Source organism: Budorcas taxicolor, chromosome X (genome assembly GCF_023091745.1).
Source record: "Budorcas taxicolor isolate Tak-1 chromosome X, Takin1.1, whole genome shotgun sequence".
NCBI classification, from domain to species: domain Eukaryota; kingdom Metazoa; phylum Chordata; class Mammalia; order Artiodactyla; family Bovidae; genus Budorcas; species Budorcas taxicolor.
In genome coordinates this window covers 62,037,674-62,049,097 of record NC_068935.1, presented here as the reverse complement: position 1 = coordinate 62,049,097, position 11,424 = coordinate 62,037,674, and the positions used below count along the sequence as shown (strand labels likewise).

Below are 11,424 nucleotides of genomic sequence, written 5' to 3'. Positions count from 1 at the left end.
TCACGTTAAATCTTTAATGTTTATTTTCCTATTGGGTTTTACAAAGTAAACTGGCTTTTCTTCCTCTCCAAAAAAAGAAAAATAGTAATAATGAAATCTTGTTTCAAGGTAGGATAACAATCCATGAGCTTCAGAATTTACCTGTTAAACTGCCTTTCACTGTATTCTGACAGCAGCCATGTTTAGCTGAATGGAGACTTTTCGGTAACCCATTTCCCAGACCCTCCTGGTCCACCTACTGCTCAGGAAGCCTGGAATGACTTACTCTTCTGCACTTACACTGCTGGAACCTGTCGGAGCTAGTTGATGAATAAGTCAAAGGATCAAGCTTGCTAGGTTTGGGACAAATGACTGCAATTTTGGGGAGGACATGGGTCGATGAGGGCAAAGCGCCTGCTTTGCTACAATCTATGCCAACTGGATGGGTTCCAAGCAGTCAGCCTGGACTCCAGGTCTAGACAAGTCAACCTGAGTCTACGATGGCTGTAGTCATCTTCCACAAGGGGACAGATGATGGCATGTAGGGGATCCAGTCACTGTCATATAGGAAGACAGCCAGGAGTCTGTCTATTTGGGGAAACCATTCAGCCGTTGAAGAAGAGCACCTCCCACAAATGGAATCTCAAGGGAGCCAAGGGTGAACATTTTTGCAGGGGTTGACAGAACATTTACTGCACGCCGAGGTTTCATTCAGCCTCACACGGACCACATGCAGATCACCCGTTAACTTTGTTTGGATTTCAGACTGCTTTTCCAAGAACCATTGGAAGGTAGTGGTAGTACACAGGAAACATCTCTGACACTGGTTTCATCTCTCAGGGCTTTTTATTTTCCCAAATGGATGAGCATGGCAGGGAAAAGCCAGGGCTTATCTTAAGGAGGAATCCAATCAATTGTGGATACCGATGTGCCACAGGAGGAATGGCAAACCCATGTGGCTTTTCTGTAAGAAACATGCCTTAGATCTTAAACACGATTGCTGCTTTGTATCCAATACAGGGCTTTTTCATGTAATAAAGGAATGCATGTCCCCCTTTAACATATGACGTAGAGTCAAAAGCCACGTGGTAAAAATATCTGGAAAACTACACATCTGGGCAAGTAGAGGGAAGTACAGCTGTTTACAATATTTTAACAAGTTAGTGGTGTGAGGGTTTGGGGAAGAAGAAACTGACGATGACCATGCCACTCACAGGTGTTGAAGATGGATCCAGAGTGAATTCAAGTGTGTTCCTGAGGCCTCGGATTTCCAGAAGGTGTTTACATGCCGTGTGGAGTGGGAGGCTCATGCAGTTCATACAGACGGGGATTGTTGCTACTGGTGTGACTGAGAAGTCTGCCCGATGCCCTGTTGGGCACAGGGGTAGAGTTTAGCCTTGTGCCTCTCGGCTGATCTCTTTCTTATTTTCTTCAAGATTTTCTTATCAAAGAGTTCTTTTTCCCGGTAATACACAGGTGGCCCTTGCCGGTACTTTGCTTCTGCCTCCCTGTAGTCCAATCCATCCACTGTAGCAATTGAACAAATGATTGCTTCTGGCAGAAGAACTTCCAGAAGGAAGCTCACTGGGTCATCTCTCGTCAGAGCCAGCGCTCTCTTGTCTATGTGTTTGTAGATTTCTCGTAAATGTCTTACCACTACATCTAGCTGATCGTCATCCTCCAGGTATGTTTCAACGCAGATCACGTACCTCTCTGAATTCAGAAATGATTCAAGCCACTTGGATTCTTTCCTGCCTTTGACGATGTCCAGAAGATGCGGGTCGGCCCCCTTTCTTTTCACGATGAAGTCCACCAGCTTCTGGTTGGCTCGGTCCCGAGCAGCCCTCATCCGGTCAGGGAGGATTCTCTTGCAGTGCCTCTTTGCAGCCACAGGGGTCTCCTCCTCAGAATCTTCCAGGTCAGAATAATTCACCTTGGGGAAATCCATCTGCAGATCACCTTCTTGAATGGCTTTCCTCATGGGGTAACTGAGGTCAGCAGCATAATAGTCCAGGAAAGAGCCCACAAAAGACCCGCGAACAAGCCCTTCTCTGTAGCTGGAAATCAGTGAGAAACACCAGTTCACACTTTCCCCGTATACTTTGCTGGCTCTCTTCATTAGCTTTTCTTTGCCGTTATAATCCAGATGCTTCAACCTTCGAAGAGGAACTTGAATGCCGCTCTTCTCACAGTGCATGTTGGCCTCAATCAAAAGCACCCTTGCGGTCTGCTCGGTTGGGCTGACACTCGTGACCACGGCTGGCCAAAATGGGTGATTCTGAAACTTAAACCAGACCAGCATTCCTCTCTCAATGGGACACAGCTCCTCTGGGAACGCCATGCTTGTCAGCTGTCCTGCTTCCTTGCCCTCGCCCTCCTTGATGGCATTGGTGGGCTTAATAGCCTTTGAGCCAGCTGAGGGCTGAGATTCTTGCCGCTCTTCCTCACACCCTGGGGCCTGCAGCTTCCTTTTTCTGTTTGCCAGGCGGAATGCATTACACAGGCTCAGGTTAGGGGCACTGGAGGATGCTGCTGCACCTTCCGAGCCTGAGTTGCACGTGCCCTCTCCAGGGTCAACATTCACCGAGGAGGTAGCACGTTCAGGGGACACAGCCAGGGACTTTGGGCAGGTGTTGTGCGCCCCCTCTTCCAGAGCCTTGGGCACAGTGAGGATGAAACCCGGTGTAAATGACGGAAGCACACATCCACCTCTAACATCTACACCCACCTCCTCCACTGTACAGGGCAAGGACATAACTTTTGAGGCGTCCCCCTTTTCCTTGTCCTCTTTCTCATGGTCATCTTCTGAAAGGGATGGGAAGTTTGGGTGCACCCCGGAGCTCTGAGATGACTCTGTTTGCATTTTGCTTGGGATCGGGGCGATGGGTGTGCACACCTGTGGCTTGTCTCCATATGGGCCATCCTCCCTCTCTGAAGGTACCACGGGTGATTTGGAGCTTTTCCTTTTCCTCACACTCCTCCGTAGGCCCCGACTGGGCTCCTGACACCTTCTACGATGTTGCTTTTGCAGTCTCCTTGGAGACCGCGTCTTGGACTCTGGATCACCCGTGACTCTTGCTGGAGTGAAATTTCCATTCTTATGCAGAAGGTCCCAGGCCATTGTAATAGCACATATGTAGGCCATTTCCTCTTCTTCTGGGGCACTGGGCTCCGGCTGGGCCGCTAGTGAGGTGGAGATGGATTCAATCATGGCCTCCTTTAGGGTCTTTATCTTTGTTTTTTGCACTCTGATTTTTTCATCGACTGAGAGTATCTGAACTTCCAGAGAAAGGGCCCTTTTTCTCTTCTGTTGTGGTGAGACGCTGGGTCTGGACAAGACCTTGGCTGGCCAAAAGCGGCCTTTCCAAACGCATAGGACATACCTGGTGTCCATCGTGATTCAACTTGGGCACCAAGGATTAGTTAGCTGAGGCTGACGGGTCTGGCCGTCATACCCACAGCTACGGCAGGTCTCCCTTAAACAGTGTGCTTGCCCACAGTCTTTGCCTATGACTACAAAGCATTAACAGCTTGTGCAGCCTGTGCTTTTCTGCCCGAATCTTTGAAAGATGCTTTTCGATGGCCTAGAATGGAGAATACTAGAATATGGAAAAGAAGAAAAGAGTCAGGACGGGTTGGGGAGAGGGACATATGCCTTTTGTGAAAGTGGAAGGCTTGGTCAAAGAGCATTAATGAGAGATAAAGCAAGGAAGTATTAAGGCTATTTATCCATGTGCCTAGGGGTTAGAGACATGGCAGATACGTGAGGAGAAAATACCAAGGGTACCGGAGGAGTTTTATAAGCCCTCCAAACCCAACACCTTGCCTTATTTGTTACTGTGTGTGTGTTAGTCACTCAGTCCTGTCCGACTCTTTGTGATCCCAAAGACTTAGCCCACCAGACTCTTCTGTCTACGGAATTCTCCAGGCAAGAATACTGGAGTGGGTTGCCATTCCCATCTTCAGGGGATCTTCCTGACCTAGGGATAAAACCCTGATCTTCTGCACTGCAGGCAGATTCTTTGCCATCTGAGCGACCAGGAAAGCCCTATTTGTTACTACTGTGCATAAAAGGGCAATCATGTGGGGAGGCGGGGATATCATGACTGGGACCTTGTTTGTGTCACTGGACATCCTGTGCCTTGTGTACTCCTTGGGGCATATCCCAGGAGAACGCTTCACTTTTTCTTTCCTAGGGAGCCAGTGCCCCACTGCCTGTGCACCCAGGGGAGCCAGAGGTGACCACCAGCATACAGATATATTGGGTGTCAGCACATTGCTATATTAAATAGCACGAGCTTGGAATCCAGAGGTGCATAGAGAACTGATTCCAGATGAAATGTTTAGGAAAAGGGGAAGAGCTTACCCCTGGCATGCAGATCTTGGCAGGTGTGGTTCTGAAACTGGATCTGTTGATTCTCAGACTCAGACTGCACATCTGTCAGACCCTTCGCCCTGCTTGGTGCTTCTGAAGTGCACAGAGTTCTCTCAGGGGTCAAACAGCATCAACTGTACAGACCCAGGACATGAGCACCTCCAAAGTGGATCTAGAAAATGCAAAAGAAGATAGGAAATTAAGCCACTGAACCAGGGATTGGTTCATCATGCTTCCTTCCCCAAGTCTGGAATGCATGCCACTCTGAAACAGAAATGTTAGTTAAATCTCACTTATAATGTGGGAGTCACATTTATTTCTCCCTTCTGTTGCATTTTGAAATACTTCCACGGTAAGCTACTGACTTTCTGCCACTCCCTCCTATCTCAGAGGAGTGGAGACAACCAGCTCCATGAGAGCCTTCATCTGCCCTGAGTACATAGGTTTAGTAGGAGCAGCCACAAAAGACCCTGAATTGCCAAAGCAACCTTAAGAAGGGTTGAATAGCCAAAGAAACCTTGAAAAAGGAGCCTCAGGAATCAGGCTCCCTGATTTCAGACGACACTACAAAGCTACGGTCATCAAACCGGTATGGTACTGGCATGAAAATGGAAACACAAACCAGTGGAACAGAAGACAGAGCCCTGAACAGGTAGCCTTGGTAGTTCATCTGCCCTGAACACATAGTTTTAGTAGGAGCAGCCACAGAAGACCCTGAATCACCAAAGCAACCTTGAGATAGAAGGGTTGGATCGCTAAAGCAACCTTCAGAAAGGAGCCTCAGGAATCAGGCTCCCTGATCTCAGATGACTCTACAAAGCTATGGTCATCAAACAGGTATGGTACTGGCACAAAAACAGACACACAGACCAGTGGAACAAAAGACAGAGCCAAGAAATACAGCCCGGTGCATACGGTCAATTCACGTATGACAAAGGAGGCAAGGGTAGATTGTCACTGAACATCACCAAGTCCATGTGCCCAACACACAACAAGGCCAAACAATACTCAAACACTGGAGCTTGGAACAGAGAAAAGTTTATTATAAGGCCATGCGAGGAGATGGGTGGCTCATGCCCTATAAACCCCAATGTTACTGAAAGCTTTCATCAGAGCTCTTTTAAAAGCACTAGTTGAGGGAGGGACGTGGTTAGTTGTTACAAACTTCTTGTCAGAGCCTCTGTTCTTGAGGTCAGGTCATGGTCAGATGAGGTGTTCCTATAAATCTCTACCAAACAAATGTTATTCTCTGTCCCGATATGAAAGGGCAATGTCCCAAGGAGCAACTTTCACCCTCCAAGGTCCTGGGCCTGGCTAAGAGGAGGCAGAGCTCAGCCAGTAACTCCCTCAGGGCCAGGTCGCCAGACCCTCCTCATCTGTCATCGCTGAAGGAGCCAGGTGTCCAACCCAAGTGGCCCCTCAGTCTCCTCAGGACTCCCCAAGGGGGAGAGACCAGGTCCCACAGACAGCAACCGAGGCTGACTGCCACTGCTACGGGATCAAAGAGATAAGGACAGGGGAGAGGTTCACTGCTTGCCTCAAAGGCTAGTGAGGGGCCTTGGTGAGGGCTCTGGAGCCGTACAGGACACATCACCCAGCCTGTTCTCTGGGGTTCCAGCTAAGGCCAGGTGAGCTGGAGGGCCTCAGGGAGAAGGCCCAGAGCCGCCTCTTACCTCACTCTTCACTTCACTGACCACCACTCCACTGTTGTCTGAATCCTGTCACTAAGCATCCTTTCTTAACAGTTGGTAGCTTGTGGGTGGGGCCCACTGCTGCGTTGTCCAATGACTGAGCAGGACCACTGTGGCACCAGTGGCTGAGCAGGACCACTAACTGTCGCTCATTGCCAGTTGGTTGCCAATGGGCAGGGCCCACTATGGCACCGAGCAAGGGCTGAGCAGGACCCATTGCCTGGTAACAGGGTGCAGAGTAATAATGCAGAGCGACGGCTGCTGTGCTAGGGGCTGAACTCACTGTGTTCTGTTACAATTCTCCCCTTTTCTTTGATACTCCTCAGTCTTGAGGATAACACATGAGTATGTTTAAACTTGGCCGAGGAATTTGTGTTTAGGGTGTCTGGGTTTCAACCTCCAATTCCGTTTCATCCTTCCCCAAGGCTTTCAGGGAATGTGGCAACAACCTGTCTAGCAGTTTCCTGTTGAAGTGGGGCATAGTCCTATCTTGACTGGGGAATTGATACCAAGTTATAAATACTCCCAAGTTCCAAGTCCTCAATTCGAGTTTTATATAAGAAAGATTTTGTATAAAGGATTCAGGAGAATGAAAACCAGCCTGAAAACCAGCCTGGACCTGAATTCAGGAGAATAAGCCTGAAAACCAGTCTGGAGAGACGTGTTGTCTGGTAGCCAGACTTGCAGAAGTATAATATACCAAATTATTTTAGGTCATGAGTAACTTAAGGGGCATGGCTTCTGAATATCTGGAAAACATAGATCAAAATCAGTAATATTCGAGACAGAGACCTTAGCCATTATAATCATATACACCAGTTGACTCAGTAACCAAGCCTTCTGTTACGCTCATCAAAGTGAAAAGGAGCCAGAACTGGGGTAAGAACAACACATGTCACAAAGACCCTGGCAAAATGGTATTTGGTAATGGAGGGCCATCCTCTTTTTGCTCTAAAGGCATCACCGCTTGCCCTGAGTTGCTTACTTTTTCTCATTTTACCTTCACGCCCCCAAGGGATTGTTCTCAATAGAGCTGTGTTATTTCAAGGGGCAAAGTAAGCAATCCTTGGTTTTAGGCGTTCATTGTATTTCACGAAAGCCAGGTTTTTCGAAAGCCAGTACTTCATAACTCACTTAATTAAGCAGCTAACAGTTCCTCTTTCACTGTTCATTCTTAAGTACTAGCATATAGCACAGTCTAAATCCCCTCTCCCTTCAAGGGTAAGTGTCAATGTAAGATTGTCTTGTCACTTTGCTGATTCTGCTGCAGACCGCCCTAGGTCCACTGTGGCTGCCAGTGAGAGGGAAAATTTGCTTCTCCTACCAGTTTGATAAAAATTTCTTAACCAAATTCAGCGATATATCTGACCTATGTCTGTTTAAAAGACCTTCCTATGAATTTGCATGAAGATTAAGCAGTTTTGCAAAGCACAGCTTAACTGTCTATTAAAGACTTAAAAGGCAAGGTTGAAGATCTGATCACAATGTGTTGACAAAGAAGCTGAATCAAGTTGCTGTGGTAGAACCAGAATTATGGCTGATAGATTATACCAGGACATATAGTAAACTTTACCCATACAGTATAATCTTGGAAGGCTTATCACCCTTTGGAAATACTTCCCATGTAATTCAACATATCAAATGAAACTAATTCAATATTCCTCCTTCAGATGCCTTAAGGGCTCCCTAAACCAATCCATTCTGAAGGAGATCAGCCCTGGGATTTCTTTGGAAGGAATGATGCTAAAGTTGAAACTCCAGTACTTTGGCCACCTCATGCGAAGAGTTGACTCATTGGAAAAGACTCTGATGCTGGGAGGGATTGGGGGCAGGAGGAGAAGGGGACGACAGAGGATGAGATGGCTGGATGGCATCACTGACTCGATGGACGTGAGTCTGAGTGAACCCCGGGAGTTGGTGATGGACAGGGAGGCCTGGCGTGCTGCGATTCATGGGGTCGCCAAGTGTCGGACACGACTGAGCGACTGAACTGAACTGAACTGAACTGAACTGAAAGAACCGTAAAGTCAGCTGGACGTCAAAAGAAATTTAATTAAAATTTGGCATTTGGGAAGTCTGTCAAAAAGTCCCAAAACACTTGGTCAAATAAGGTCATTGGTCACTGTAAGACAGTGCAAATATAATCTAAAGGTTACATAAATTATGGCACAAGATCTGGCACTCAATAAATACTTAATAAATGGATGACTGAAGGATAAATGCAGTGAGATTAGTTAATACTGCCATCACCTACATCTTCACTAGCAATCTTGTAAAGTAATTGAGCCCAGATTCCTCCAAGTTTCTCCTCCCGATGTGGATCTTTGCTTAGTGGCTGAAGGTTTTAGAGGAAACCTGAAATGCTCATGACTATAGGTTCAAAGGAATCTCCTCTGAAAATACATGTTGGTATTATCTCATCTTGGGAGATTAAATCTCCTTTAAGCAACAGCATTTTTCTCTAGCGCTGGCTGCACGAAAGCTTTCCAGCAGTATAAGTTTCTGAAGCAGTGCTTATTCTGGCAACAAAGGAGAAATCCTTAATGGGCAGATCATAGGCAACTATTTTCTGACAAGGAGGCACATGTCAAAACTGTATGTCAGGAGGATACTACTGAGCGATAATGCTGAAGCTGATCTCTTTGGGAAATTTGTCTCAGCCATAGGAATGACTGCCCTTTTAAAGCAAAACAGAAACAGAAACAGAAACAAAAAAACAGCATCTGGCATCAAGTCTGCAATTCCAAACATTCTATGCTATTAGTCACTGCAAGATTAATTCCCGGCCCAATGCTTGCTTTTTCTATCATAAATTTTATACATGCAGAAAATTTGAAAGAAGAAAGCAAAATCATTCACCATTCAAAGAGAGTCAGCATTAAAATCTGGAGAATTTCCCTCTTGTCATTTTTCTATGAATATTTTAGCATAATGATGTTTGTGTATTATATGTAAAGAGTTTACATTCTGAGTTTTTCCAGTTTAATGTGATAACATAGCAGTACATTGCAGTTCTCCACGTTTTGTTTTTGCAAATTACCCACAGATATTAGTGAGATCCATTTACCAAAGTTTAATCTAATCTCAGCCTGACCATGTATAAAACTCCTTTATTTTTACTCAAAACATATATCCTACTTCCCTACTATATACTGATAATTTTTTTCCTTTATTCTTAGTAGCTTTAATTACATATTTAGATTCAAACCCTCGACTCTTAAACGCCTTAATTTTTATTGAAAACTAAGAGGCAAGTAATTGTGAACTGTTTGTCATACCAGTATTTTCTGACTGGAACCTTATGCTTTGGTTTTCCTCTCCTAAGAAGGCAGAGGTTGGTAAACTTAGATTTGTCCAGCAACCAATGTTCCAATATTTTATCCTATTTGAAATGTGACCCAGATAGTCAATGAATTCTTGCCATTTAACTTGGATCACTTTCAAGTTTCCAAAATCTGGAGAAAGCTATTTTAGGTAGACTTAATATTTCATCATATCAAGTTATTGATATTTTCTTGTTGACACATTTGCAACAGATATAAGGTCTTATTTGATCTCCAACAAACCCAAGTACAACAGTTGTGTTACATTTAGAAAACCAACAAACTTAAGCTAGCTTCAATACCAGATATCAATTCAGTACTGAATATTTCCCAGATCAAGAGGTTTGACATCCATTTTGGTCAATTTTCTAAATATTATGAAGTATTTAATTTGTAAGCACTGTTAGTTTTGAGTCAGTTAAGTGGTGCTCATTTACAAGTTAACTCAGAAGGATTATTACCCAAAATGGTCCCATTCTGGAGAATGCACCTCAAGGGGCTGCATTCAGGAAACAAATCTGAGTTTCCTATAGCCAGCACACTTATACACAAGACAAATACACACACACACAAAGAACAGAAACTAATTCCTGCAGGGCAAAAACAAAAGGGTGGAGTTCAACAATTCCCTCTACTTTTTCAAACAAAGATTCCTCTTATTAAAAACAAACAACGTGAAAATGGAAAGACAGGGAATCATGACCACACGTGTCACAGCAATTCACCTGACAAACACATAGTCAAAACTAACAGTGAGGGAAAGTTAAATTTACTTAGTTAACTTCATGCTTTCTCCTGGAAATATTTTTATTTTCTCAATGTCAGAATTCTGAAAAAAGTATTTCATCAAGCCAACTTTTTTCCAACTGCCTATGCAAAAAGAACCAGTTTTGGAATTTCAGACATTTCATCTTAACCAATTTTTCCCTCACCATAGTCTAAAGAAGATAGTGGCTACGCAGTGTTAAAAAAAAAAATCACCTTTCTCATACCTTAGGCTGACTATAGGATGGAACAGAGCTCTGATTATCGCAGCAGGTATTATCAAATACCGAACAAACAAATGTAATGCAAAACAAGCTTGAGTGACTTACCCTAGGTGATACCAAATGTGGACCATAGTTCTGGATGTCTGTCTGCTCCAAACAGCCTCCTGCACTGGGGGGTGGGGAGCAGCTGGCGCCTGTCAGGGAGAGTCCCTCCTGGTTACACAGAGCAAAATAAACTTAGGCAGCTCTGCTAGAAACTTGGGAAGTGGCTGCCTCTGGTCAAGTTCAGTCTGCCACGGGCAACTGCCACGGTTGCCATAAATTGAGAAAGAAGGGGAGAGCCTCAGGAATCAGGCTCCATGATTTCAGATGACACTACAAAGCTACCATCATCAAACAGGCATGGTATTGGCATGAAAACAGACACACAGACCAGTGGAACAGAAGAGGGAGCCTAGAAACAGAGCCCGGTGTATATGGTCAATTCATCTATGTCATAGGAGGCAAGGGTACAAGACCGGGAAAAGATGGCCTGTTCAACAGGTGCTGTTGGAGAAACTGGACAGCTACATGCAAAAGGATCAAACTGGACCATTTTCTTACACAAAAATGGATTAAATGTATGGCCTGAAACCATAAAACTCCTAGAAGGAAACATAAGCCATAAGCTCTTTGACATTGGGAATGACAGTGATGTTTCTGGATAGAGGCCAAAAGCAAAAGCAATGAAGCAAAAGTCCCAAGGATATAATGTACAGGATAGAGAATAGAGTCAATCACATCGTAATAACTCTGTATGGTAGCAGGAGGAAACTAGACTTGTCGTGGGGATCACGGAGTAATGTACAAAAACACAGAATTACTAAGTCCTGCACCTGAAATGAATATAATACTGTGTGTCACAATTCAATAAGTGAGCTTTAATGGCACTAGTGTGCATATGCTTGTGTGTGTGTGTGTGTGTGTGTGTGTGTGTGTGTGTGTGTGTGTGTACCACACACAGGACCCATAGTGTTTGCTTGTGTGCTTTCTTGGGCTTCTAAACTAATACTGAGTGGACTTTCACA

General features: G+C 44.9%; 1 protein-coding gene across 1 annotated transcript; it reads right to left on the bottom strand.

Annotated features, from left to right (window-relative positions):
* Positions 1-1,315: 1,315 nt before the first annotated feature.
* On the bottom strand, positions 1,316-3,190 carry LOC128069466 (PWWP domain-containing DNA repair factor 3B-like). Its single transcript, XM_052662654.1, has one exon. The coding sequence runs from the start codon at positions 3,188-3,190 to the stop codon at positions 1,316-1,318; it is 1,875 nt and encodes a 624-aa protein (XP_052518614.1).
* Between the last annotated feature and the right edge of the window lie 8,234 nt (positions 3,191-11,424).

Excerpts from the sequence above, each read along its gene's own strand:
- LOC128069466 (XM_052662654.1), bottom strand. The coding sequence starts at position 3,190 with ATGATTGAATCCATCTCCACCTCACTAGCGGCCCAGCCGGAGCCCAGT.